The 27,762-nt window shown below is 38.8% G+C and overlaps 1 protein-coding gene across 6 annotated transcripts in view; it reads left to right on the top strand.

Annotated features, from left to right (window-relative positions):
• Window positions 1-27,762, top strand: part of ATP8A1 (ATPase phospholipid transporting 8A1) — a 219,902-nt gene that overhangs the window by 17,248 nt on the left and 174,892 nt on the right. For 3 of the 6 annotated variants that reach the window (XM_036076977.2, XM_036076978.2, XM_036076974.2), the window contains exons 1-5: window positions 415-602; window positions 15,978-16,092; window positions 17,464-17,563; window positions 18,578-18,676; window positions 26,347-26,392. In XM_036076977.2, the coding sequence (XP_035932870.1) occupies window positions 527-602; window positions 15,978-16,092; window positions 17,464-17,563; window positions 18,578-18,676; window positions 26,347-26,392 (436 nt within the window). In that variant the 5' untranslated portion in view covers window positions 415-526. Of the gene's footprint in view, window positions 1-414; window positions 603-15,977; window positions 16,093-17,463; window positions 17,564-18,577; window positions 18,677-26,346; window positions 26,393-27,762 lie in introns of those variants that run through there. The other 3 variants (XM_036076973.2, XM_036076975.2, XM_078068559.1) reach the window with 3 other exon arrangements.

Here is a 27,762-nt window from a genome sequence, read left to right as displayed (position 1 = left end):
CATTTTTCCATATTTTCAGCTGGAATTGTCCTTTCTTAAAAATCCTATTGACTCAAACTAGAGTCACCATCTTTACTATTTATATTTCATGTGTTTTTAGTCTATTTGGTACCAGATTATTTGACACGGTAGCCACTTAAAAAGTAGAGTGCATTTGTTTTCAGTGGCACAGCAACAGAATTTGAGGCGATAACTTCCTTAGTGCTGTCCCTACTCTCCTCAGCATCTTAAGCTATCACCTTATAATAGTTGACATAAGAGAAAAAGAAATGAGGCATTTGGGCTCCCAATTAGCCTGAAGTGATAACTGACCTCTGGCTCTTCCAAGCTGTGTGGCCTTGGGCGAGACACATAACCTGAGACTCCATTTTCCTTTGGCAGAATGGTACTAATACGCACCAGTAAATCATCCGCCTGTTGTGTAAAGAGTGGACTAGCTGCACGCTGGACTCTCCCAAGGAACTTTAACCACACTGATGCCTGAGTCCCACCCTCAGAGATTCTGATTTCACCTCGAGGATAGGAGATGAAACAAGGAGTAGTGATGGTGGTGTGGACTACCAGGCAGCAGGGAGGCGACAAGAAGAGGATACAGTCTGAAGGTAGATCTAACAGATTTATTCATGGATAGGATGGTGGAGCATTAAAGAAAGAGAGGAGTGGAGAATGAATAAAATTTTGGGCCCTGAGCCCAAAATGACGGTGCCATTTACTGAGATAGAAAACACTGGCATGAAGGACTGAAAACATCCTCGCATCTTAGAAAAGAGTGGGAAGGTCCACATGTGCGTAATAGGTATGTTCGTGTGTATTTTTTTTTTTTTTTTTTTTGGTTTCTTAGAGTATCACATTTATTCTGAAATCAGGATTTCCATCTCCTATTTCCCTCCTCTTCTTTGAATATTCTTTAGAACTTCAGTAAACATAACTATTCGTGTCTTTATCTGTTGCAGTGGATTTTAGACATCTGGGAACTGTATGGATTTAATCTGTTTGGGATTGATATTTCTATTGGCAGGACTTTTCACTCCATAATCAGAGGTGAGGAGAACTTTCTTTCTTGTCATCATCATGTTCTCTTGGCTCTTGAGGTGTTCCAAGCTGCCGGAACATCCTTCAGAGTGGTGAACTTAAATGAAATCACTTGCTATAAAGTAGGTGCTAAGCAAATGTTACTTGAATCTGTGTCTGGTGAGTGACTGGAATTAAGATCAAGCTGTTCAGCTTTTGGAAGCTGAGATTTTAACATGTCAGAGTGGTTTTAAAATCTCATGGAGTTTTCTTCACTTTGCTCACTAATGGCCAGGGTGTCCCAGCAGATCTGAAGGGCTGGGTTTGTGATTCTAATTAGTGGTGGTAGCATGTAGAGGCTCAAGCGTTGAATTAAGAGGCTCCCTCTATGGTGGGTGATTTTTATTTGGGGTGTTAGAAGGTTCTTGAAGCATCTGTGCAACCCATCCTTGCATCATTCTTGTTCCACCTGCGAGTTGGGTAGGGCTGATGGCAATCTCACACATGTGTAAGTGTCATTGCTTTAATGTCACCGAGCACAGTGCTGGGTCATCTACATCTTTGCAGCCCACTAGCTGTCATTTCATACCTCCTGGTTTAATGTGCTCAGTGGAGGTTTCTGTCGTCTTCTTTAGCCACATCCTGACATACTGAAGGAAGCCAGCCATGCCTTACTTTGCTTTTGTGCAGGTGACTCCTAGATCTTTGAGCCTGTCTTGTCTAACCAGTCTTGGTGGGTTCTTTAATACTGCCCACAGTACTTATGGCAGAGAAGCCAACCCCAGGTCACACCCATTCTTAAGGTCATGTTGGGATGTGGTGGGGGTTCTCTGGTGCTCCTTTATGGATTTCCCATGTTTCCAGCCCTTGTTCAGTGGACTTGTTCGATATGTTACATGCCAGATTGTGCCACTGTTTGTCTTCAACAGACAGATGAGCACGTCACCCCTTTTCTTATCCTGGGCAGTGTTCTATAGAGTAAAATGGTCTTGCTTGTGGGCAGCTTATGTTGCTGTGTGTGCTTACTGACTTCTCTGCCAAAGTCATAATTAGCAAGTAGGCTTTAGGTTCCTCACTAGGTGTTTTTGATGGTTGAGACCTTGTTAAGAAACAAAGGAGAATTATTATTTCTCTCTTACAAAGTCACAATGGAAGTAAGAAGCAGGTGCCTGTCAAACTCCACTGACTCATCCTGCGAATAATACAGCATCAAAATGATGTTATTTGACTGCTTCTGCTTCCTTAAATAAAATGAGAATTAGTCTGTTGGAACCAGTCATGTGTTCACCTATTTTTACATTGTAAGGTGCATAAATAGCTCTAAAAATGAAAGTTGTAATAATTCAGATAATTTTCATGGTGGTTTATTTGTATTTTTTCCCTAGTGTGTTTTAAGGGCTGGCTCATTCAGAACTATAATTCAGTTATATCTTCCTATGAATGCATTGCTACTGAAGTCTGTAGGGTTAACTAGCCTGCAAGGATCTTTATCAGTTCAATAATGCTTTTCTCCATGTCTAAAGTGATTAAAACTTGGTTGCACATGGCACTGCATTTGTGGTTCTCTGATGACCTCATAATTGTCTTTTTTTAATCTTTTTAAAAAGATAGCCTTGTGGAACTGTAGAGTTGGAGGGAACTTAGAGCTCATACAGTCCAACACAGCCCCTGACACTGCCTGCTTAGGCTTTGGTTACCCAGTTCCTGCTTGAATACCTCTCAGTGATGGGAACCGTGCCCCCTTGTGAAACAGCTCATTTCATTCTCAGCCAGGTCGAATTCTTAGCAAGTGCTCTCTTGCTAAGAAAGCAATAAAAGCAATGAAATCTTTTATTTGATCCACGTTTTGCTGGGCCAAATGTCCCCCATGTTGTATTTGCATAGTTGGGGTGTTTGTTTGTTTGTTTTAGGTTTTAGTATAGAATCTTCAATTCATTCAGGCTCCCCAAACCTTCTCGAATTCTGAGTCTTTAATGTCATCTGTACATTTATTAGTGGTGCCCTGGATGTCCTTATCCTGTCATTGGAATCCAGGCATTCTGGCTCCGGAGCCCTCTTTAAGTTATGTATTTATTTTCTCTGTCCAGGGGATCCTCTTGTATCACAGCAGAGACTCATGAGACTCAGCCTTTGGGGTCACTCACTCTGCATAATATTGTCCTGTTTTTTTTTTCCTCCTCTGTAATCTATTTCATTTCCTACTTCATACCTTTGGCATGCATATGGCTTCAAGGTACTATGACCGCCTCCAGCCCCATTCTCTGTGAAGGTCCCTGCTCAGTGCTGAGTCTGCCTGCCTATGTCTCTGGACCACAAGACCACATTCCTAGAAGGGAATCAGATTGGCCCAGCTGGTCAGGTACCCCATGTTAACCCTGGCACCCCAGGCCAAAGTAGCAGGTCAGGAGAGGATTAGAGGGGCAGAAGCCAGGGGTGTCTCAGGGTAAGCTCCTTCACATGGGCTTGCAGGCGGCGGGGAGGGGTGGTGCAAAGGGAACCTCCAGTGTGAGCCCTGTCTGCAGATGTTGGTCAACTAGTTAAGAATTCACATCATTACATAATTATGGAATCGTGTCTCTGTTTAAAAGAATAGGACTTAGCTAAAAGCCTTGTTGAAATCCAAGGCTAAAGGCTCTATTTTATCTTTTTTTTTTTTTTAAAGATTTCATTTATTTATTTGAGAGAGAGAGCACACCCACAAGCAGGGGGAGAGGGAGAGGGAAAAACAGACTCCCCACTGAGGAGGGAGCCCAATGCAGGGCTTGATCCTGGGACCCCGAGATAATGACCTGAGCTGAAGGCAGATGCTTAACCAACTGAGCCACCCAGGCACCCCTAAAGGCTCTATTTTAAAAAAGGAAAGAAAGTCTGTAGAAGTTTGCTGGTCCCTGATGATCACCTCCTTCCTTTAAACCATTCTTTTAATCATCTACACTTGATTTTTGACTGGCATTGACTCCAAATGCATTAGCCAGTAACAGTATTGTTTCGACTTAGGTAATACAAAAAATCTTTTTTAAAGGGGAAATTTTTTTTTTAAATCTCTGACTATATAACCTGTGTTATGAGAAACACCACTTTTAAGACCATGAAGTCCTATTCAATGTTAACTGAATTCTCAATGCTGAAGGGAAAAGTTTTTAACTTTGAGTTATTTTCAGATTTTTACCATAAATCCTTTAGAAATTGTAGTTCCCATTATATAAATTTGTGAGTTCTGAAAGACCTCTGTAGACTATGTTCATAAACAGTTTCTAATGTATAGGATTCCTTTAACTTCCTGTTCAGAACACTGGGACAGCAGTTTCTTACCTCCAACTTTTGGAACCTCTCTCATTCACCGTGGTTCTTCTGTGATTAGTGACAATCCACTTAATGATTCTGCAGGTTCTCACAGTTCTGTAGGTTTAAAAATATATACATGTCTATAAGTATGTATGTGTGTATAGATAAAGACACAGATAAGCTACAAGATAGGAGTTCATTTAGAGCAGCTAGGTGATGGCTTTTCTTTTTTTAGCAAGCTCCTCCTTTCATTTGTGTTTTGGTGCCACCAACTAATGTTTGTTTTAACTTTTCTAAGAAAGTCTTAAGTTGATTACCCTTGATAGAGAATGACGTGAAGTAGGAGCTGAGAAGTTCTGTTTTTATTTTATTATCTCTTAACATTATACCATCAGTTGCAGGCAGCAGACCTATCCCAGCAGTTCCTTGTACTCCCAAATGGAAGGAAGAAAACATTTCAGTCATCGCTGACATTTTTTTAAAACACCTTTCCTTCATTCTCAGATGTCTGTGCATCTGTTATTATTCACTCTTGAACATGTGAGCCGATTTCCAACCTTTTCCATGATCTTGTTTATCTTCTTTTACTTGTGTGGCAGCACTGGTCTCTTTGAAGACGCCTCCCTTTCCCCCTCATCAGGACCTTTCACAGTCGGTCAGCGTGTTGCCTTTTTAAAAATATTTATTTGTTTGTTTGTTTATTTGAGAGAGAGCACGCAGTGCGCACAAGTAGGAGGAGGGGCAGAGGGGAGAGGGGGCAGGGCAGAGGGAGGGAGGGGAAGAAGCAGACTCTCCACTGAGCAGGGAGCCTGATGTGGGGCTCGATCCCAGGATCCCGGGATCATGACCTGAGCCAAAGGCACAAGCTTAACCAACTGAGCCACCGAGGCACCCCGGGTTGCTTTAGACAGCCTTCTGGACTTCTGCCCTTTTTGGGTCTTGATGATAACTTGAAATGTGTCCTTCCAGAGTCTAGAATACATGTCTGGCTTGGTCTGATACTCCCCTTTTTGCCTGTCAGAAGCTCTTTGGGACAGTTATGTTTTCTACAAGTTTCATTTCTACTTTATCCCTTTTGCATTGATTAGAGCCCAGTCCATAGTAGCAATTACTCATCTTGTTTCCTGCATCTTCTCAGAGATGAATTTGATGCCAAGACAAGTCAATGGTGCTTTTAGCTAATTGAGACTTGTGGGAGATGCCTGGTAGATGTCTGGCAGTTGAAACCCCTCATTGCTAGTGCAGTCTGTTTTTGTGCCAATTTTTAAATCTATATTGGGAACATACCATTTATTTCTTTTATCTGACCAAATGATCTATGGGCTATTCCCAAGGAGAGATCATTAAATTCCTTCCATCTTTTATTGTTCTTCTTCCTTTCCTGTTAAGCATGATTTGGCATTAATAAAATTTTTCATTATAATTTTAGCAATTAAGCATGCCCAAGATGATTATTTTTCTAGGTTAATATCTAAGGCTGGTGGCCAAGGAAATTGAGTGCTTACTACGTGTGAGGTTCAACACTAGGCATGCCATAGATTTTCATGTGATACTTGCTTAAGGATAGCCTGTCTTCCTACTGTCAGGAATACTTTTTTTAGTGTCCACCACTTAGAGTTCATAGTACTACTTTTGGAGCTTGCTGCAATTCAGCATGAGTTCAGGAAGTAATAAGCCATTTTTTTCCTGTTCTAGATAAGAAATACTGTCTATGTGGTTGCACATTTGTTTATTTTTAGATCAGTTCCCACAAAGACACTTAAAGGAATATATCATTTACCATGTATTGTATGACAGGTCCTGATAGAATTTATTAGTGGGTATCAGGATAGGCACAGAACTTCCAGGAATTTTTGGATGCCTGATAGTAAAATAGAAAATTTAGTGAACATTTATTACATGCAAGAGACTTTCCTGAAGTGTTCTTTTTTACTTCCCCATATTAGAATAACATACCTGACAGTTACTTACATGTGCCCTTCTGCCTGTCCTGTCTCAGTGTAAAAGTTAGGTATATTTCTAACATCTATTTTTATTCTCTGTTGCTATGTATAAGTATATAGGTCAAAAGATGAATATTGGAATGGTCCAAAGACCACTATCTATTAAAAAATCTGTAGGTGACACTTCAAGGAGGAATGGTCAGGGAGGGTGCTTTAACATCGAAGTAGCATCTAACAAGGCCATGAGGGTAGGAGAGATTTATGGTTGGAAAAACTATTAAAGTGGAATAGGGCAGGTAGAGGAGAAAAAGAGTTAGAAGTCAGGTCAAGCTTAATTGTTGCATGAATGAATGCATCCATCAGTGTTAGAGCTTTAGAGCTAGGTTGGACTTTAATCAGTTTCCATGTATTGTCCTGGCTATGGTACTCACTGGCTCTCTGACCATAAGCAGTGCTCCATGAGAAGTAGTTTCCTTATCTTCATCGTTTTGAGAAGAATTATTTAAAAAAAGAAGTGAACCATTCTGTAAGATGAAAACAACCAATTTTTGGAAGCAAATAACCATGCTTTACATCACTGGGGTAAGTGGATGTCCTTTGTTACAACATTTTGTTATAACTCAGTTGGGCTTGAGGGTAACGAGCTACCATCACATTTGCATGAACAAGAAGGTAAAGGAGAGGAAGCTAGGGATGTAGAAAGCTTTTGGCTGTTGTGCAAATTCCTTAGGGCGGCAACCCAAAGTTATCCCAGAACATGCTGGACTCAGGGCTTGGTTAGGGCAGCTGTTAACATCAGAGGAGATCTGATCTAGCAAGTAGGGCCGGTTGGGGAAGGTTCTAGGCAGCTTGGTGATTTTGTGGGCAGGATAGTTGCATTATGGTTCCAGGTCATCATTCCATGCAGAGCAGGAAAGTCAGCTAGTGATTGGTGGCCTGGAGCAGGTATGGTGTCAAGATCCTACATTAGATGGGCATTGGGAGAGAACTTCAAGCAAGACTGAAATGCCTCTGCTAAAATTCCGTAATATGGAAGCTGAGCATATTCTTTAAGTAGGTAAAATAGTTCCCAGAATCAAATGAGAAGCTTTACAGGTGGGTCAAGGATGATCCAAGGCAGCTTGACTAATAGATGGTTAGTTCAGGTGTCTTACCTGTGCTCACCATTTTCATATGTCCAAACTGCAAACTGTGATTCGTTTATACATGGACCGTGTGCCGACCTCTAAGTCAAAAAGGGAATGGTATCTTGATGTGCCAGTCCCTAAAGACTGCCTACCGTTGGGAAAGGGGAGTTCTCCAAAGAAAACCAAAGGATTTTTCAGGAGAAGCAGATGTTGAGCTGAAATGAGCAGCAGATATCCACTGCACTGAGCCTAAATCAACACAGTATAGGAAGGTATACTGATGCAATAGAAAATTTCATTTCCCTTCTGGCTATTGAAGTCATGGGCTAGAAATTCGAGATAGGTTGCTAAATAGTTTCTATTTAATTTCCATACTTTTAAAGGTGTTTGATTTCTTCAATGCCATCTTTGAAAATGTAGTGTCTTAACCTTTAAAGCACCCATTTCATTGTTTTCCAGAGTGGTGGTTTCTTCCTTTTGTACCCTTTCTGAGCAGCTGCTATCAAGCTCACAATTGAACATTTGAAGTCACTGTTCTGCTCCAACAATGCAGGATATGGGATTTCGAATCTCTTTTGTAGCTCTAATAACTGCTTTTATATTTCTAATTAAACAAACTGTTTATGTAGTAAGATACCATTAAAAACAAAATAAATACAAACCTGTAAATTATATTTAGCTGAAGATTGCTTTGTTCCAAAAACTTGAGCCAAAAAAAAAAAAAAAAACCTATTACATGAGGACTTTTAATTGCTATTTTTTTCACAAAACAAAATAAAAACCTATTTAAATTTTGGAAATGCTCATGATTTCCTAATAAGTAGCCCCCAACTTTAATCACACCTAAGTTCTGTAGTTTGTGCCTCTGAAGTCTCTGGCTAGTTTTCCAGTTAATCTTTTATTAGAGTCCATGACTGTTGCAGGTATGACTGTTTGTCTGATGACCTCGTTCTATGTCAAAAACCATAAGCAATTACTGTGATCTCTTTAATGTCTAATATTGGAGGCCACCAAGCAAAAGGATATACAACAACTGGACTCTCCTGAATGTGTTAGGAGATAATATAATAGATACTCTGATTTCAGCTTTAGCCTTACTTTATAATTGCAATAAAGTTGAGTCTGCAAAAACTCAATGGTTCTATAACCATATTACCAGGCAACAGAATGACTTTGTATTTTGTTCTCTTCTCCCTCCTACCTACCCACCCCTGCTTTTCTGTTGCATAACCCCCCACACAGATGACAATTTAGGGGAAAACATTTACTGATTTTGTATTAATTAATAAAATTATAAGGTAAAGTCCATTATTTTACTGTCTAGATGTATTAACTGGTCACAACCTTAATTAAATATCCCAAAATTTAAAAAAATATTAATACCTACATTAGTGTCTTTAAGACTTGTTTTCCTCATCTCAAGTATTTTGAAGGGAGATTAACTTTATAATATCTGGCTAGAGGACAGGCTGATAGGAATTGTATGAGTGACAAATATTGTGCTACATTGCTCACATAATGTCATTTAGAACTATTTTATGCATGAGGATGCTAAGGCTCAGAACATAAAATAATTTGGACAGTGTTATGTACAAATGGGTATACAGGTCTGACCATAAAACCTATTCCTTTTCCCCACAGTCTGCCTTTCTGCTCATAGTAATAAAAATAATAGCTATAATTTTTATATGTGCATGAGGAGCCAGGCACTGTCCCGCATACTTTACGCACATGCATTATTTCGTTTAATCCCCACAAAAGCCTGTGAAACAAGGTAGACAGCTAAAGTTAAGTCATTTGCCTAAGGCAGCCATAGCTCACAACTGATGGACCTGAACTGTATCTCTCACACTGTGCGTGGTCTGTGTTCCCAGTTACAATTCTGTAATGCCTTCCTTGAGTGTACCTGTGTTTGCGGTATCGTCGATTGGTATGTTATAAGAAGAAGAAGATGCATGATTTTTAAGGATAGGATTGGTTGACTCTAAAGAGAATTCTATTAAGTGGTTAATCATTTGTTGCATTTAAAATCCTAAATTTCTCTCAATTCTTGGGCTTTGGCTTGGAGTAGCATCAGATAGCAGATAACTATGGCATCATACATGGGTGGAATGGTAATGCTTGGCCTGGAGAGACTGTGAGGGTCAGGGCAGCACCACCTCCAAAAAAATATCATGAATACATCCATTTCATCTCTGTCACCACTGTCTCACCCAGGCCCTGTCATCTTTCCTGGATGATCACAGTAGCCTCAAAATGATCTTCCCACCTAAAACTTTTCAGTGGATTCCTACTGCATAAAGAATCTAAGTTCAAGCTTCTTATTGCTTACCCAATCTGGCCCTGCCTCTCCCTATGTGATGCCCTGTTCACTATCACCGATCCTCATGTACATGAAGTGCCAACCTGATTCTTACCTCGAGGGCTTTGTTCCTGCTCTTCCCCAGCTGGGTTTACACTGTCGCTTCTTTAATTCCTTATTGAGGTCCCAACTCGGCCTGTCCTCAGAGAAGCCTTCCCTCCCCCGTCAGTATAAAACAGCACCAGCCAGGCCAGCCAACATTTAGTGAGCTCTGACTCCACACCAGGCACTGTTTTCTACATTTACTAACTCACAGGGGCCTCGTGAACCCCCCCTTTGAAGTAGACACTGTTATCATCTCTGTCATAGAAATGATGAAACCGAAGCCCAGAGAGTTCTGTCAATCATTCTGTCAACCGCTTGTTATATTTTCTTCACACCTACCGTGATCTGTAATTATCTTGCTCTCCTCTAGAAACTAAGTTGCTGAGAGAAGGGACCTAATCTTATTTTCTGCTGTTTCTGAAGAAAATGCCTGGGACAGGGGCGCCTGGGTGGCTCAGTCGTTAAGCATCTGCCTTCGGCTCAGGTCATGATCCCAGGGTCCTGGGATCGAGCCCCGCATCGGGCTCCCTGCTCTGCGGGAAGCCTGCTTCTCCCTCCCACTCCCCCTGCTTGTGTTCCCTCTCTCGCTGTGTCTCTCTCTCTCTGTTAAATAAATAAATAAAATCTTTAAAAAAAAAAAAATGCCTGGGACATAGGCACTTATGTTGAAATACGTTGAATGAATGAATGAACAATCTGACAGATTAGGTCGTGATATTTGTGATGAGAAATAGAACATTTCAAAGATGATACTTCAGCTATAATTGTACGAAAAGGACTCAGAGCCCTTCACTTAAATAATTGTTGAGCATTTTTCTTCTCTGTTGCATTGTAATGCATGCCTATAAGCACGTGACCATGAATCTGGGCAGAGGAAGAAAGACTGTATGTCCACATACTCATTAACCCAGTCATCGCTGGTCAATAGGTGGGTGCCAGGGAGCTGCTAGCAACAGATTATCATCATGCTGATCTTCTCAAACACGGAGCACCGTTTGACTGTGTAACTGGGTTCTGGGGCAGATTAGGGAAGGCAGCTGTGGCTGTGAAACATCTGGCTAGAGTAGGGAGATTCTTATTTTGTTTTGCAAATTTCATTGTTCTTCTAAACAAATGATGTATTGACCTTTCTCTTCCTGGTGTGGAGCAAATACTGATTTCACAGGATTTGGGAGCTGAGAAAGAACTTCAGAGGATTAGCTTACCTTCCTTATTTTACAAAGGAAGAGAAACAACCACCCCCCCACCCCTCCCCCCCACACACACTCCACCCCACCCCCCAGGATGTAGTGGTTTTCACAGGGTCACAGAAGTAATCAGTGGAAAAACCAGAGCTTGCCTCACAACCACCAAGCGAGTTTAATACAAAACACTGTTAGGGGAAGAAGAGCACTTGTTCACTTCAGGGCCAGGATCAGAATGCTGACGCATCAGCATCTTCTCTTTCCTTGAGTAGGAAAGCTATTGCTGGAAGTCAAAATGGCTGCCAGGAGGATGTTGCTTCTCTGTCCCTCTTTAGTAATACAAAGCAATATCTGCTTATAGCACATTCAGTAGCTAAAAATGCTGTCACTCTTTGTTTCCCTGTATTGAAACTCTTGGTCCTTCAGAAGCCTGGAAATAGCATTTGGTCATTTTATAACTAAGAATGAAGAATTTGGCCTGGTAAAAATCCCTGGTTTGCTGTGTGTTCTAAGTAATTTTATCATTTAAGTACTGAGTAACTTTATCATTAATTGAAATAGTTAACAACGGTGCTTTTGAAAACAAAAATGCTTTTCTGCTGGGGAAATAATAAGATATTACAAACACTAAATATGGAATTTTCACAGTATCTGGAATTCTGAATTATTGAATCATTGTCTATTCTATTTTGCATAAATAAGGAAAAGTCTTCCCCTTATTCATTTCAATAAAAGCTAGTGCAGAATAGTTTATTTTAGGAGACTGGTTTGCTTCTGGCTGGTTTTAAGACATTACGGACATTGGAGAGTACAATACCGAAAGAAGCTAAGGTGGTTCAGAAGGAATTATTGAGACCTGCTTCATTTTTTTCCTTACAGTGCTGGGTGTGGGACTATGTCCACCAGGTTCTTCGCTCTGTAGACCTTTTAGTTTAAGAAGAGTAATGATGCCATTAGTGGATGTCAGATGCCTGAGTGAGCAGTGAGGACACTGGGATGAATGCTTGAATTATTTTCCTGGAGAATTCAAAATGAAGGAGTTTGGATCTGGTGTCACTATCATTACTTCGTATGTCTGTACTTGGGGCCATATTGAGTACTTGGGGCTATATAGAGATGCCCCCCAAGAACTTGAAAATAAGGGAAATGGGTTTGCTTTGTTATTTCTTTGTAAGCTCAACTCATGGGAGGAACAGAGCCACCTGCAAGAGAGGCAGATCTGTTCCTATGTGTGCAGGGTTTGATGGTCAAATCCCATTGCCAGATTAAATGTGAGTTGCAGTTTGGAGATGGATATGGTCAGGAAAAGGGTGAGTCAGGGAGTTAAACACTGGTAGCACTCTTCTCAGCTTTGTGGAAGGAAAAAGAACCGCATCGAATAGATTTTCAGTATCATGGCCCCATTGCCAAGGTATCCCAACAGACTCTGAAGATTTGGGTTCTACAGGTACATCTACCCCTGTTGTGGAATTGGATCCATCAGGTTGTGCAAGCCCAATGCTGTTAGACTTGTCATCTCCCAGTGGGTTAATTCATCAGATGTTGAAGGAGTGTAGATTAATGTGTTACCCATATGTCCAGAACCAACCTGCTTGTTTCTACAATGTAAGATAAGAGTTCACCGAAGGGTCTAATTAGAATAGTTAACAAACTTCCACATTCCAAATTAGTAAGAATGCCAGTCTTTTTCCCAGATATCTTCATGGATTATTCCTGAGGACCTGTGAGGTTAGGTGCATTCACTTAGATATTCCTGAGGTTGCTGTGCCTGCTCACTTCTAGCTCACTGCCTACCGCTAGGAATAAATAGCCATTTGGGGGCATACACCAGGTGGTACCTGCAACGTCTAGCCTTCAACATCCTGGGAGTGGGCCTCAGGTGCCTGCAGGGTCTCTTTGTTACTGCTAATGGAGGAGCTGAGCTCCCTGGAGTCCTGAGGGAGACAGGGCAGGGGTGACTACCAGCTCCCACTGGCTGAGTGCCTGGCTCCCAGCTTTCGGTGCAGATCTCCCTCCCTCCTCCAGTATCAGACCTGCTCAGGGCATCCCACTGCCTGAGCTCCAAAGGTTCTGCTCCATGTGCTCAGCTTCACCAGCACTATCTTTCTAAGGCTTTTTTCTGTAGTGCCTGAATGAAGCAGGCTTGTGGCATCTGCAATATTCTGTGCTTAGAATCATCCAGCCCCCCTACTGGATGAGAACAGGTCACTAGTCTAGACATCCCCCCCCTCCGATTTTGGTGAGTTTTTTCTTTAGAGGTCCCTTATATTCAGACCTTGGTTAGGGCCCTACTGGTCCATTAGAATTGTTTTAATTACTCTCCCATTTAAGGGAAGGGGTTGATTCCAATTCCTTTGTCCCAGGAGATTCTTTTGCTTCATAGATATTCTTGACTATAAATTAATATGTGAGGGGGAGATGTGATGTCCAGTGCCATCTGGCAGCATTTGAGACCCCAGTATAAATGGCTATGGAGTGACACCTAACTCTTCAGCTAAGAACATCCAAGGACCATGCCCTCAAAAGTCCCACTACATAAAGTAAATACAATCTGAGGGCTTCAGAGCAGAGAACTGGTTTTTTTCCTGAGGATCTCTGTCCAGTTGAGGTGCCAGAAATAGGACATTATGATTTTTGTGCTGTCATTAAGGAAAATCTCATAAAAGATTTTTAAGAAATTTTTTAAAAATTTATTTCCCTCTATTTAATGTTCCATATCTTAGTCCGTTCAGGCTGCTGTAACAATACCATGGACTGGGTGGCTTATGAACAATAGAGCTGTATTACAGTTCTGGAGCCTGGGAGGTCCAAGATCAAGACACCAGCAGCATCACTGTCTGGTGAGGGCTCACTTCCTGGTTATTGATCATCTTCTCAATGTGTCCTCACATGGGGAAAGGGACAAGGGATCTCTCTAGTCTCTTTTGTGAGGACACTAGTCCCATTTATGAGGGCTCCACCTTCATGACCTGATCACCTTCCAAATGCCCTACCTCCTAATACCACCAATTTGGGGATTACATGTTTACATATGAATTTTGGGAAGACACAAACATCTAGTCTATAGCAATCCATAGATAAAATTTTGATTATATAAAACTAGGGGGGAAGTTTGTATCTAAAACATGGTGTAGTGAAAGATAACTATTCACCATGTGACCATAGGCAAAGCTGCTAATGTGTCTAAAACTGTAAAATGGATATGATGGTACTTAATTTGGAGCCATGTGGCCTTCGGAGTGACCATTCTCACTCTGCGCCTCTCTACTTGGAAAGCTTTCAGTGGCTTGCTGCCAACCAGAGGATGCCTTCCAGACTTCTGCACAAGTGTGAGAGGTCTTCCAAGATTTGGCCTGCGTGCTTTTCAGCACATCTCACCTGTCTTTACCTTGCCCTTTGTTGCCCCCTGTGAATTCCCCTGCACACACTACACTGGTCCCCATACTCATGTTGCCCACCTTTGTAGAAAGCCTAAATGATTTTCTGGTTTCATATAGCAACAAAACCCCACAGACAAGCTTTCCTTGTACAGTTTGATACCAGCACTTGGCTGTCATTAGTGTCCTTATCAATGGGTGGAGAAAAATGTACTTGCCCTCAGTTGGGGGGGGAGCTCGGATGGCCAAATAACCACTCCTTTGTCATTTGATATTTATTCAGCAAACATTTATTGAGTACCTGCTGTTTGTTGGTACTGGTGTTAGGAAGATGAGTAACCCAGCATCTATGGCCTCAGGGAGTTCCCATTCTGGTAGGGAGAGACAGACTCATAAGCAGGCAGTAACAAAACCTTCTGATAAGTGTTTTGCAGGGGAGAAAGGGGAGTGCAGAGGCCTGTGGGAATACAGAGAAGGATCACTGACTTAGCATTGTAGAATACTTTAGAAGAAATGTTCTATAGGTCAGCAGGTTTTATGGGAAGAGTTGACTTGGCTAGATAAAGAAGAAAAGAAAAATGGCTATCTATACTGTTGATAGCCCTTTCTAGGAAAGGGGTAAGGACTGATTTAATCTAGTCTCATTTAATTCTCAATAGACAGTATAATAAGCAGTTTACATTTTTTTCCCATTCTTCTGGATCTTGTGTTTTTTTTTTTTTTTTAAAGATTTTATTTATTTATTTGAGAGAGAATGAGAGAGAGCACATGAGAGGGGGGAGGGTCAGAGGGAGAAGCAGGCTCCCTGCCGAGCAGGGAGCCCGATGCAGGGAGCCCGATGCGGGACTCGATCCAGGGACTCCAGGATCATGACCTGAGCCGAAGGCAGTCGCTTAACCAACTGAGCCACCCAGGCGCCCTGGATCTTGTGTTTTTAAAAAGTGTTGTCAATATGGTGACAAGATGTTACCCCATTGAAATTGGCAGAATCTGTTGCATTGTTAGAATGATCCTGAGATGACTTGAAATGGTCTCAAGAAATTTAAAACTCAGTTGTCATTATTTAAAACTCATAAATTGCCATTAGTGGAAAGATTAAGATTATCACAGTGAGTTGTGGTCATACCACAGCATGGTGGTTGCCTATTTAAACCTTAATGGGTATCTTTTTTCTGTCTTCACCAAAAAGAAAAAAAAAAAAAAAAAAATGAAACACCAGAAAGGTATTAAATGTGTATACTTATGTTTTAAAAATATATTTTAAATTACCCCTCTCTTAGTTTTGTCTAAAACTGTAATGGAAACTAGTTTAAAATTTTTTGTTACTTTCAGATGTATTCTTACATAATGGAAAGAAATTGAACATTTATGGGGGAACGATGAGTAAAAATTGCAAAATGATGTTACTGTTTTTGAAACGGTCAGTTTTTACATGACTATTAAATGCTGCCTTTCAAATTTAGTAGAAATAGGAGATGTGGGGATTTTCCTTCTTTTACTATAAAAGAAGCAAGAACATCAATCAGGTGGAAGCATGCAGCTTTTAACATAATTTAGAATCCCAAGTAGTTATGAAGTATGTTTTTGTCTGGATACTAACGTGAAAGATTTCTTACTGAATAAGAAGACTGTCTCTCTTTAAGGTTATGAGAAGACCGATGATGTCTCAGAGAAGACTTCACTGGCTGACCAGGAGGAAGTACGGACTATTTTCATCAACCAGCCCCAGCTGACAAAATTCTGCAATAATCATGTCAGGTAGGACCTACCAAAGATCTCTGTGGGACCAACTATCACAGCGGAACCCAATAGGCCATCTCCCCTCTCTGGCCAAAACAAAAATGCTTACAGAGAGCTTTCAGTTAAATCAGTTACTATTTGAAAGCTCACTGGAGGCAGTATGAATCGGCTCTTTTCTCCATCTTCTGGCCAATAAAGAGATGGGAATAAGAATCTGGAAGTTGGAAGGAGCAGAAAGGATAAACAGCCATACTCTCCCAATTATATTTATAGTGTCTGGATAGTGAAAGCTGCTTATGGATACATACCTTTGTCTCAAACCTGTTAATAGAGGGATGAATTATTGTTTTTGGCCAACAAGTTTTAACATTTTAGAAGAGGTCTTTGCAGTTCTTCACCAAGAACTCCTTTTTGTTACATAGTCTTTAAATATTGGCGTTTGATAGTTGTAAAATTTAGTATGGTGTTGAGGAATGGAGGGCTGTGAGAATTACTTCACAGTTACATTTTCCTTCCAACAATAGTATAAAAAGTATCACTGTTGTAAGCACTGTTCACTAAGCGGCCTCTGGAATGGAGTGAACATGAACACTCCCTTACCCCTTATGCTAGCCCAGTGTTTCTCCTGTGGCAAAATTCCTGGACTTGAGAAATGCCCATTTACAATTAATATTTACAACTTCACATTCTGGAGTAACTTTCTCAGTTTGGGGAATGTGGTATGCATTCCTGTAATCTCCTATTTTTTAAATTTTTAAAAGATTTTATTGTGGAAAGCATTAAACATAAAAGTAAATAGCACAACGAACTCCCTTGTACCCATCATCCAGCTTCACAATTATCAACTCATGTAATCTTCCTTCTATTTAAATAAAAGAAGATTGGATGTTTTCAAGACCTAAGTGTTGATATCTTACTGATTGCAGCCATAGCTGGTATGTTCAGTGTGGAGTCCTAGCCAAGTTCCTAGAGGGACTATGGAGAAAATTTGAACAGAACCCTAGAAAACTTCCCATTTTTCTGAAATTATCCTATGTAGGCATCTCTGTTTAAAGTTCCCGGTCTTGCTCAAATTCGATTTTTTTTGTAAGATTTTTTTATTGATGCACCATCACTGATTTGTAAGCTACTCCTAGTGTGTTAAAAAAAGGATGGTTGGCCAAAGAGAACAAAAGATATTGTGAAGAAAATTAGACTCTTACTATTTAATTCGACAGTTCCTTTCACTCATATTCATTTAGATTAATGACCATTTGCAATATTCTCCCAATTTGAAACAGAGGGCAAATGTTCATCTAATTTTTTATGTGATGATAATAGAATTTTATAAGTGTGGGTGCTAATTATGGAGTAATTAAGTTTTATGCTACTTTTCATTTTGTTTTCTAGCACTGCAAAATACAACATAATCACATTCCTTCCAAGATTTCTCTACTCTCAGTTCAGAAGAGCTGCTAACTCATTTTTTCTCTTTATTGCACTGCTTCAGGTAAAGTCACATCATAAAACTTCAGTTCAAAGTCAAATGTTCAGATACTAATAAATGTTTTTGTTAAACCCATGACCAATCTTCCAAAGCTTTAGCTAAACACAGAGAGACAAGCTGGTTTGGGTGGACATTTCCAGTTCCTGCCACAAGCAATGTCAGAATTCCACTGACATTTGATTCATTTTTATCAGCTTATTTTATTTTTATTTATTATTTAATCATTTTTATCAGCTTATTTTAAACATTCTGTCAATTTGATATGGCAGGGATGAAATGTAATGGTAAGAGGGGATGGAACTTTTTCTTCAAATATTAATTAAATATTAATTTATTTTAGTAACAGTAACAGTCAATTCTGAACCTTATAAGAATTTCCATTTTATTTTTTTTTTATTTTTTTTTTGTTAAGAATTTCCATTTTAAAACTTGTTTCTTTTTTGTATTTGAGTTAGTAGTAATCGGGGGAAAAAAATTTCATTTTATTAAAAAACATTCATTCATTGTAAAAATAATTAGAGAAAAAAATTGAAGAAATAAAGAAAAAAATAGTAAAACTCTCACTTTTCCACCACTGAGAGGCAACTACTCTTAACATCGGGGTGTATATCTTCTTCATCTTTCCCCTCCCATGTATTGTTTATTGATTTAGCTTACAAAAAGAAGATCATAGAACACGTATGTTTTATATTCTGCTTTAAACATGTAATAATGTGTGGATATTTTCTCATGTGATTCGGTGTGTCTTTAGAATATCATTTTTAATGATTATATGATATTTAACTAACTCCCCTTTGTAGGTGTTAGTCTCGCACACACAACAGCTTGTCATGAAGCCAGCTCACGTGCTCTTCTAGCCACTTCCTAGACAGGAGCAAACTGCCTCACTCAGCGTTAGTCTGCCGCAGTAGTAAAATCACTGAAGAGTATTTTAAGAGGCACTAAGACTTGGTTGTTTTTAAACATATTATAAACTTGCTAGTTCTCACTGGATTTTTTTTTTTTCCCCCCAAATAGCAAATACCTGATGTATCACCAACAGGTCGCTATACAACACTGGTTCCTCTCTTATTTATTTTAGCTGTGGCAGCTATCAAAGAGATCATAGAAGATATTGTAAGTACTTAATTTTTTTCATAAATAAATGTGCCTTATTTTATATGCATATTTTAAAATATTAGTTTCTCTTTAATTCTTGACACAGGCTGTTTAAAATGCCCATTCAACTTAAAAACCTGTAGAATATGCTCTGGAGTCCATTGTTCTTCGTTTCTGCAGGATTACTGTTACAGAATGCTTGGCAGAGTGTTCTCTGCGTTTGTAGTTTAGTAGTGAAAGAAATTAAATGCAATAATTGGCTTGGAGAGAAAACTATATTTGAACATTATTTTCAGTTATGCCCAATGTTCCGTATGAACATTATTTCAAGTTAAACACAGTAGCCTCCAAATTATCTCAGTGTAAAGGGTCTTTTAATGTATGTTTTATGTTTAAGTCATAGGCACGGTTTTCACCTTATTAAATACCGTTGATTCCTTTTCATCTTTAGTAGTTTTAAGCTTCCTTTTATTTTATTGAAAGAAAGTAGTATTAATCTGTAGTAGCTGAGAAAAGGGGAAGTCAATTTCCTGTTCATAAAATAAGTTTCCCAAAATAAATTCAGACTTTCCTTTTTCCTCTTCTACCATTATTTTAACTACCTTAGTTGAGGAAGCCAATTTTTTTTTCCTTTGCTCTTTAAATACTTGGCCTATATGAAATGACCTTCTGTCGAGCCTTAGGCAAGTCAGATGGTAAGGCGAGGAAGGCCTGAGACATTCTTTAGGAAGCTCCAATTTAAAGTTGCACAAACATTTATATTATTTCTGTAGAGAATCAAATTGAAACAGGTCAAGTGTCCATTTAGATCATCAGTCTCAAAAACATCCAAGTGTCTAAGAGTACAGACAGAGGTTTTATGTCTGTGTGCGTGTGTGTAAAACATCACAGTCCTCTTGATTGGAAGTGACATGCTTGATGGGGACCACAAGCTGAAAATTTAAGGGACTCTCTTTTTACCTATATTGTTCCACACAGACTTACCATCCTTTAAATTGTACTTGGATCTAGCAATCCATAAGGATCAGTCTTTACTGTAATTGGTCTCTTTGTTTGCCTTATGTACTCCCTTTTCTTTCTTTGACATAGTTTTGATTAAGCATATATTATTTACTAGACATTGTGCTATTGTTTTTGTAAATGTTTTTCCCATTTAATTTCTTCAATAACTTTACAAGTTGGATATTAATCCCATTTTAAAGGTAAGGAAGCTGGGGCTTAGAGAGATCATGAAACTTGTCCAAGAAATGGTTGGGATCAGATTCCTTCTCATCCAGCTCTTGTTCTGTTTTGTGGCAAGTCACCAACAATAGTATTCATCACATCTATTGAGTTTCTGGGATCCATGTACTTGTTTTATATCCTTTACATTTATTAAGTCTTATAGCCACTCTCTAAAGGATTACTGGTATTATCCCCATTTTACAAATAAGGGAGAGGAGGCAGAGGATCAAGGTAACTTCCAGGGTCACACAGTTAATAACTGGGGCTGTGAGAATTCAAAACAAGGCAGTTTGGTTCCAGAGCTCCATGTTATTATCACTGCTCTAAGCTCCTGTCCTTTTTTCTTTTTCCCTAACAATACTAAAAGCTCTCTAGCTATGGTTTTTAGTACCCCTCTCTATGAAAATAAATGGTAAATAAAATGATATCCAAGAGGGTTTTGTTTGTTTGTTTGTTTGTTTTTTATAACAGAACTCTTATTGGCACAATGTAATAATTGGGTACTTCTAGAAAACAGCTTATCAGGTACTTCCTGGAGGATGTAGTAATAGTTGGGTGGGGTGATAGTATTATGTGGAGTACTTTTCCAATAAAATCATTGTTAAGAAATTGACAAAATAGGTTAAGAATTGTTTAACAAGACATTTATATCAACTTATAGGTGATAGAAAGTTTGAAAAATTACTCCCTAGAAAAGGAAAAAAGTCAAATAATTTAGATGATTGCCCAAAGAGTATCTTTATCAGTAATTATAATGAATACATGTATTGGCCCATTCATTCATCAAAATATATGAAGCAGTACTTAGGTGCCAAGAATTCACTAGGATAGATATTAGGATGTGTTCAACTTTTGCTGCAGTAATAATCATGTCCCAAATGTCAGTGGCTTAAACCTAAGTTTATTTTTCACATTTTTCACATTTTCAAAGACACTGCAGGTTTTTATCTGGGAGGAAGGGTGGGCAGCAGGCCCCGTTGCTCATATAGTCACTCAGGGATGCAGCTGAATCGAGAGGCTGCTATGTGGAATAGTGGTCACCAGAGCAGAGGAAGGAGAGAATGGAGGTCCACAAATTTGTGGTCCAGAAATGGAGCACATCACCTCTGCTTACAGTCTAATATTAGAACTACTGACAAGACAAGAAGGAAGTTAATCTCGGTGTCCACGAAAAGAGAAGAAAATGAGATATTGGTGAAGACTAGTTATGTCTCCCACTCTTATGTCAGTGAATAAAACACAGCTTATCTTCCAGTAAGCCTTCTTTCATATTCTGTTGAACATTTACAATAAAACAGTAAGAATTCCCTCCAGGGGAGACACCTAAGACGTACCTCCACCCAGTGCATTCTAACTCTTGATGCTTTGCATAGCTTAACATAATACGATTTCTTGTTTTTAATGTGCAAGTAGCAAATGACATAAATACTTACTTGAAAATACTCTAAAATTGGTGGAGAACTTTTAGTTTAAAAAAAAAAAACTGCATCTTGTCAGATGCCAGCTCTTATGGTAAGGGTCAAGATCGGTTGTTAAATTGATAATATTCACCATGAAAAACATGCCTTCTTTGCTATACATGTGTTAACTTAAACTCTGATAAACTTAATTCGTTAAAAAAAAAAAAAAAAGGATAATTTTTTAAAGTCCACAGTGTTCAGAGACCAAATACGAGGAAGAGGTTAGTGAGTAAAAGTAGCCAGTTTAGAGCTTGCAGTCCAGTAGAAGAGACAAACATTAATCAAGTAACCACACCAGCTCTTTTGCCTTTTGGCTAAGAATTAAATGATGCACTGAAGTCCTTAGAATAGTACCTAGTTCTAGTAAGTGATGAATAAATGTTAACTGTACTATCATCATCCAAATATCTTTTTGACTAAAATATAGAAAATGGATTGGAAGGAAACAGGATTTGCGTACACTAGTTAGAAGAATATTCTAGTAGCTGGTATAAAAAAAAAAAAAAAGAAGAGATCTTAGACCAGGTGGCACTGCAGATAAAGCAATATAGAGAAATGAATTCAATATCTTTTTAGGAGTAGAATTGATAAGACTTTTCACCATCCAACATGCTACATGCCCTACTTATTTTGTTCACATTCTCTCTCCGACCACTAGAATGTAAGCTCCATAAAGAACAAGAGTTTTGTCTCTTGTTCATTGTTGTATCCTCACCAATAGTAACAGGGCCTGGCTCATGATGTTTTGTAAATATTATTGAATGAAGAAGGATTGGATGGAAGTGAGAGGGAGAAGAAGATGCTAAGGATGACTCTCAAGTTCCTGGTTTGTGCAAGTGGATGGTGTGTGGTTCCATGTCTGAGAACAAGGACCAAGGCTTGGGGGTTAACGTCCTAGATTGCCTTGTGGACACAGCAGGAGATGCCTCTGAGACTGCCAGAGGGAGATGTCAAGGAGGCTACTGGATATAACTGTCTGGAGCTCAGATGAGAGTCTTGGCTAGTATATATTTATGTATCAGTTACAAGTGAAACTGCAGGTATGGATGAGCTGAGCTGGGAAGAGAGTATAGAGTAAGAAGCGAAGAGGGCCAGGGAGTAAGCCTTGAGGAATTCCATCACTGTAGCACAAGATAGGAGATGAAGAAGGGACCAAGGTACAGGATCCCATCTGTTTGGGATCCAGAGATGCTTTTCTCTCTCTTTTTTTTTTTTTTTTTTTTTTTTATGGTTTTAAGATTAGAATCTGCCTATCTGGATAGATCCTTCATTTTTTTTTTTATACCAGCTACTAGAATATTCTTCTAACTAGTGTACGCAAATCCTGTTTCCTTCCAATCCATTTTCTATATTTTAGTCAAAAAGATATTTGGATGATGATAGTACAGTTAACATTTATTCATCACTTACTAGAACTAGGTACTATTCTAAGGACTTCAGTGCATCATTTAATTCTTAGCCAAAAGGCAAAAGAGCTGGTGTGGTTACTTGATTAATGTTTGTCTCAATGTGAGACAGGAATCCATCAAAACACCTGGGCAATGATAAGATAGGAAACACTTAGGAAGGGTTCCCAGGAGGGAGTGGTCCACATTACATACTTCAGTATTCTAAAGTTCATGGTACTATTTATATGGTACAGTTTATTGATACACTGTCAGTTAAATATTGATAATATTAAGTAGTTCACTAGCCCTCAGTGATATGAAATGAATTCTCACTACAGGACAGTGGAGGTATTTGAACTCATGGAATAGCTGTATTAATGTTTTCTGAAGTGTTCGTTTTAGAAGGAATAATAATCTGTTTGGGATCCAGAGATGCTTTTCTCTCTTTTTTTTTTTTTTTTTTTTTTTTATGGTTTTAAGATTAGAATCTGCCTATCTGGATAGATCCTTATGTATATTCCACACAATTGTTTCTTGACAAGCAACCGAATTTATTCTGTGGCGGGAAGGCTGAGGAAAGAGCTGTACAAGAATTCTCCTATACAGGAATTCTCTGTAGATGGAAAGTAATGTTCAGGATCTCCTTACGTCTCACTAAGATTAAATTTCCTGTTTAAGTAGAATGTTTCATTAATTAGCTTTTATTTGTCTCCTTCAGTTGGAAGTCTAACTATTGTCTGTCATAGATATCCATTGTTTTGGAAATATTTGCACCTCCTTCATATATCTAAATTTGTTTTGGACCATTACTTTGAACCCAAATTTATTTTGGGCTACTTTCTAATTTTCTTAAGATCTTTATGAACAATAAAAAACAGTAAGTATTTGAGAGTTTCATCAATTATAAAATATTCTCTACTGATGCTACAAGTTTAAACTTTAAAAATGTATTAAGAACATCTGGTAAATCATAAGCTTACTTTTGGAAGCAATAGTTTGCCTAATGAAAGTCTACATTTTTACGGTTTTATTAGTGAGTGTTTTGCTCTGAGAAAGAATTGTAATGTGTTCCTGTTTATGGATGTGGCAAGAATTATTTTCTACAAGCCTTCCACAGAGGCGTTTTGAATGCTCTCTTTGCATTTTGTGCAGTTCAGTGGCTGATTGTTTGTGGGAACTGCGTTCCTGCTGCCAGCTATTAGGACACTCCTGAGTGTTGCTGTTTTGGGAGGAGTGCTAATCCACAACTCTGGCATTTTCCCTCAGAGAGTATGGTCATATTTGCACTGTGATTCTAAAAACCGTATTTCTTCTCAAATGGAAAAATTAGGAACTCCTTTGTTTCACATTCATTCCAACCCACCTTATAGTCAGGTCTGTGCAGCTAAATCTGACCTTGAGCTTTAATGATAGAATTTTTGAGCTCAGAGTTAGTTATACTCATCACTTTTCTACAAAAGTCAGCAGGCTGATGTGTTACACTTGATGCTGTAAGTTTAGACAGAAGCCATGGAAAACCTCTAGTTGAACCGTAGACAAGATAGCTTCCCCTGGCCACTCAAATTCTCACCTTTCCTCTGACCTTTCGTTTCTTCTACTCTCTGCTCTAAAACTTCGGCTTATGTGACTCTTCATACTCACCCACCCAGACTCAGGCTAACTCACCTGTTTAGCATATAATTTTTTTGGTGCTTTTGGGAGGAAGGAGAATAGGATCATGTGATTCAGTGGTTCATGATGTGGAGAAGGGACCATTGAGAAGCAGTGGATGCAAGAGGCTTTATGCACATGGTATATGTGTTTGGTTCTAGTCATTGACAGACATCAACATGTCATTAAATTATGGAGGATGACTCACAAAGATAAACTCAAAGTGGATGAAAGACCTCAATGTGAGACAGGAATCCATCAAAATCCTAGAGGAGAACATAGGCAGTAACCTCTTTGACATCGGCCACAGCAACTTCTTTCAAGATACATCTCCAAAAGCTAGTGAAACAAAACCAAAAATGAACTTTTGGGACTTCATCAAGATAAAAAGCTTCTGCACAGCAAAGGAAACAGTCAACAAAACAAAGAGGCAACCCACAGAATGGGAGAAGATATTTGCAAATGACACTACAGATAAAGGGCTGGTATCCAAAATCTATAAAGAACTCCTCAAACTCAACACCCAAAAAACAAATAATCAAGTCAAAAAGTGGGCAGAAGATATGAACAGACACTTCTCTGAAGAAGACATACAAATGGCTAACAGACATGAAAAAATGTTCATCATCGTTAGCCATCACGGAAATCCAAATCAAAACCACACGGAGATACCACCTTACACCAGTTAGAATGGCCAAAATGGACAGGGAAAGAAACAACAAATGTTGGAGAGGTTGTGGAGAAAGGGGAACCCTCTTTCACTGTTGGTGGGAATGCAAGTTGGTACAGCCACTTTGGAAAACAGTGTGGAGTTTCCTCAAAAATTTAAAAATAGAGCTACCCTATGACCCAGCAATTGCACTCCTGGGTATTTACCCCAAAGACACAGATGTAGTGAAAAGAAGGGCCATATGCACCCCAATGTTCATAGCAGCAACGTCCACAATAGCCAAACTGTGGAAAGAGCCGAGATGCCCTTCAACAGATGAATGGATAAAGAAGATGTGGTCCATATATACAAGGAATATTACTCAGCCATCAGAAAAGATGAATACCCAACTTTTACATCAACATGGATGGGACTGGAGGAGATTATGCTAAGTGAAATAAGTCAAGCAGAGAAAGTCAATTATCATATGGTTTCACTTATTTGTGGAACATAAGGAATAACATGGAGGACACTAGGAGAAGGAAGGGAAAAATGGGTGGGGGGAATTGGAGGGAGACATGAACCATGAGAGACTATGGACCTGAGAAACAAACAGGGTTCTAGAGGGGAGGGGGGAGGGGGGATTGGTTAGCCCGGTGATGGGTATTAAGGAGGGCACGTACTGCATGGAGCACTGGGTGTTATACGAAAACAATGGATCGTGGATCACTACATCAAAAACTAATGATGTACTGTATGGTGACTAACATAATATAATAAAATTAAAAACTACAAAAAAAAAGTTTATAAATAAAATATTTACAAATGCAAAAAAAAAGAAAAAAAATTATGCAGGATGTACTCAGCCTAATTAGATAATGAATTTCATAAGAAGCTGAAAATATTTCAGTACCACTATTAAATGGTAGTTTTTACAGATAATTCTCTTGGGCATCTTCTTTTTTAAGTGAATTATTTAAGCAAAAAGCTAAATCAGCCTTTTCCATTACATTAAAATTTTAATCTTACCTGTGTAATAATGTATGATCCTTCTGAGGACTGCACAGCTGGGCTCCCAGAAGAGGAGTATTGTATGAAGATGCTATAGATTGTGCTTTCAATTTTAAAATTCCCACCTACCCTCTGATTCTTCTTATCACCACACCCCAGCATGCTTATAAAATTGATATAGGGTATAAAAGGATAAAAGCCTTGAGAAACATAAGTTGAAAGAAATCTTTCTTGTTGTAGATGCTACTTTGTTTTATTAATCTCATCCATTTTTTCACAGTTCTTGTTTTTGCTTTTAAACTTTAGAAACGACATAAAGCTGATAATGCAGTGAACAAGAAACAGACACAAGGTAGGATTTTTACATTTTATTTCTCATATCTGTCAAATATACTCATAGTAATATATACAAATCACTTCAATTAAATGTAATTCAATTGAAATACTGTGTATCTCTTAAGTTCTTGTTCCAGGGTAGACTTTTTTTTTTTGTAGCATTTATTAGCATGACACTTAAATTCACATTAGAATGATTTACAGTGGTAATACTTTTGAAAGATAACATTTTTAATACATTTAAATACCTCATGGCAATGTATTCTGAAATACTGTTCATGAAATCAGCAGTTGTTTAGACATGTTAAATGCTGCAAGATGTCATATTGTGTTGGTGATCAATAGATGTTACTCTAGGTAAGATTTATAGAAAACAATCAGATGTGATGTTACTTGTTAAAAGGCATGTTGGAAGCACTTTGTGTTCTACTGTACACACAGATGATATATGTCCAGAAATAAATAAAACAAAAACCAGGCCAGCTTCTGGGAAGCATGTGGCATTTTGACATGGCTCTTTTGTTGTGGGTCTTTTTTTGACAGAGCAAAAACCAAAACAACCTTTAGCACAAGACCATAAATAGACCATAATGCTTCTTAGATTAAAAAAAAAAAAAAATACCCAGGAACATGTGAAATGGACATCTTATCCCATCCCTGAGCTTGCCCCATCTGGGAATCTCATCTCTCTCTGAAGTTCCCTGATGTGATAAGGATCAGCCGTATCTGCCAAAATTAGCTGGTGATTAAAAACAGTATTTTTATACTGCTGTGATTTTTATGGGACCCTGCCAGATACCCTGCTTTTCTTCCAAAGGGATCATCTGCTTATGCCCTCCACTGAAAGGATTATCTGCTGATTTTTGATACATTTGAGGAAGGTGCATTTATTAAAGTATCACTTAATAAATTAACAAAATATTTACTGAGATTACATTATTTATTATGGGACATGTGAGAAAGCATAAGATGGGAACTATATAACAGCACAACGGCAAGATATGATCTTGTATGGATCAAAGTGAAAGGTTTGGATTACATGGTCTCAATGTCTCTCTAGATTTTTGTGGCAAATAATGGTTCCTATGTTAAGTCCTACATGGATCTAAAAGAAGGAGAGAAAACTGTGGGGTAATTTGAGGTCGATCTATAATCTTAGGGAACACTTTGAATGAGCAGAGGTGTCCAAATGGGAAGACCTTACATGTGTGTTGAGTGAGAAAGAGGGAAGAGAGGTTATCTTGAACAGAGATGAAGAAGGCTGCTGGATTGCCTTGTTGAACCATTACCAGAGTGTCAGATGAAGAAAGGAGATTCATGTCAAAGGGAAGCAAACACATGATTAAAAAGGAATGCCAAGGTCAAATTTTCCAGGGCTTGCATGCC

This window comes from Halichoerus grypus, chromosome 3, assembly GCF_964656455.1.
Source record: "Halichoerus grypus chromosome 3, mHalGry1.hap1.1, whole genome shotgun sequence".
Taxonomy (NCBI): Eukaryota; Metazoa; Chordata; class Mammalia; order Carnivora; family Phocidae; genus Halichoerus; species Halichoerus grypus.
This window is presented reverse-complemented; position numbering and strand designations above follow the sequence as displayed.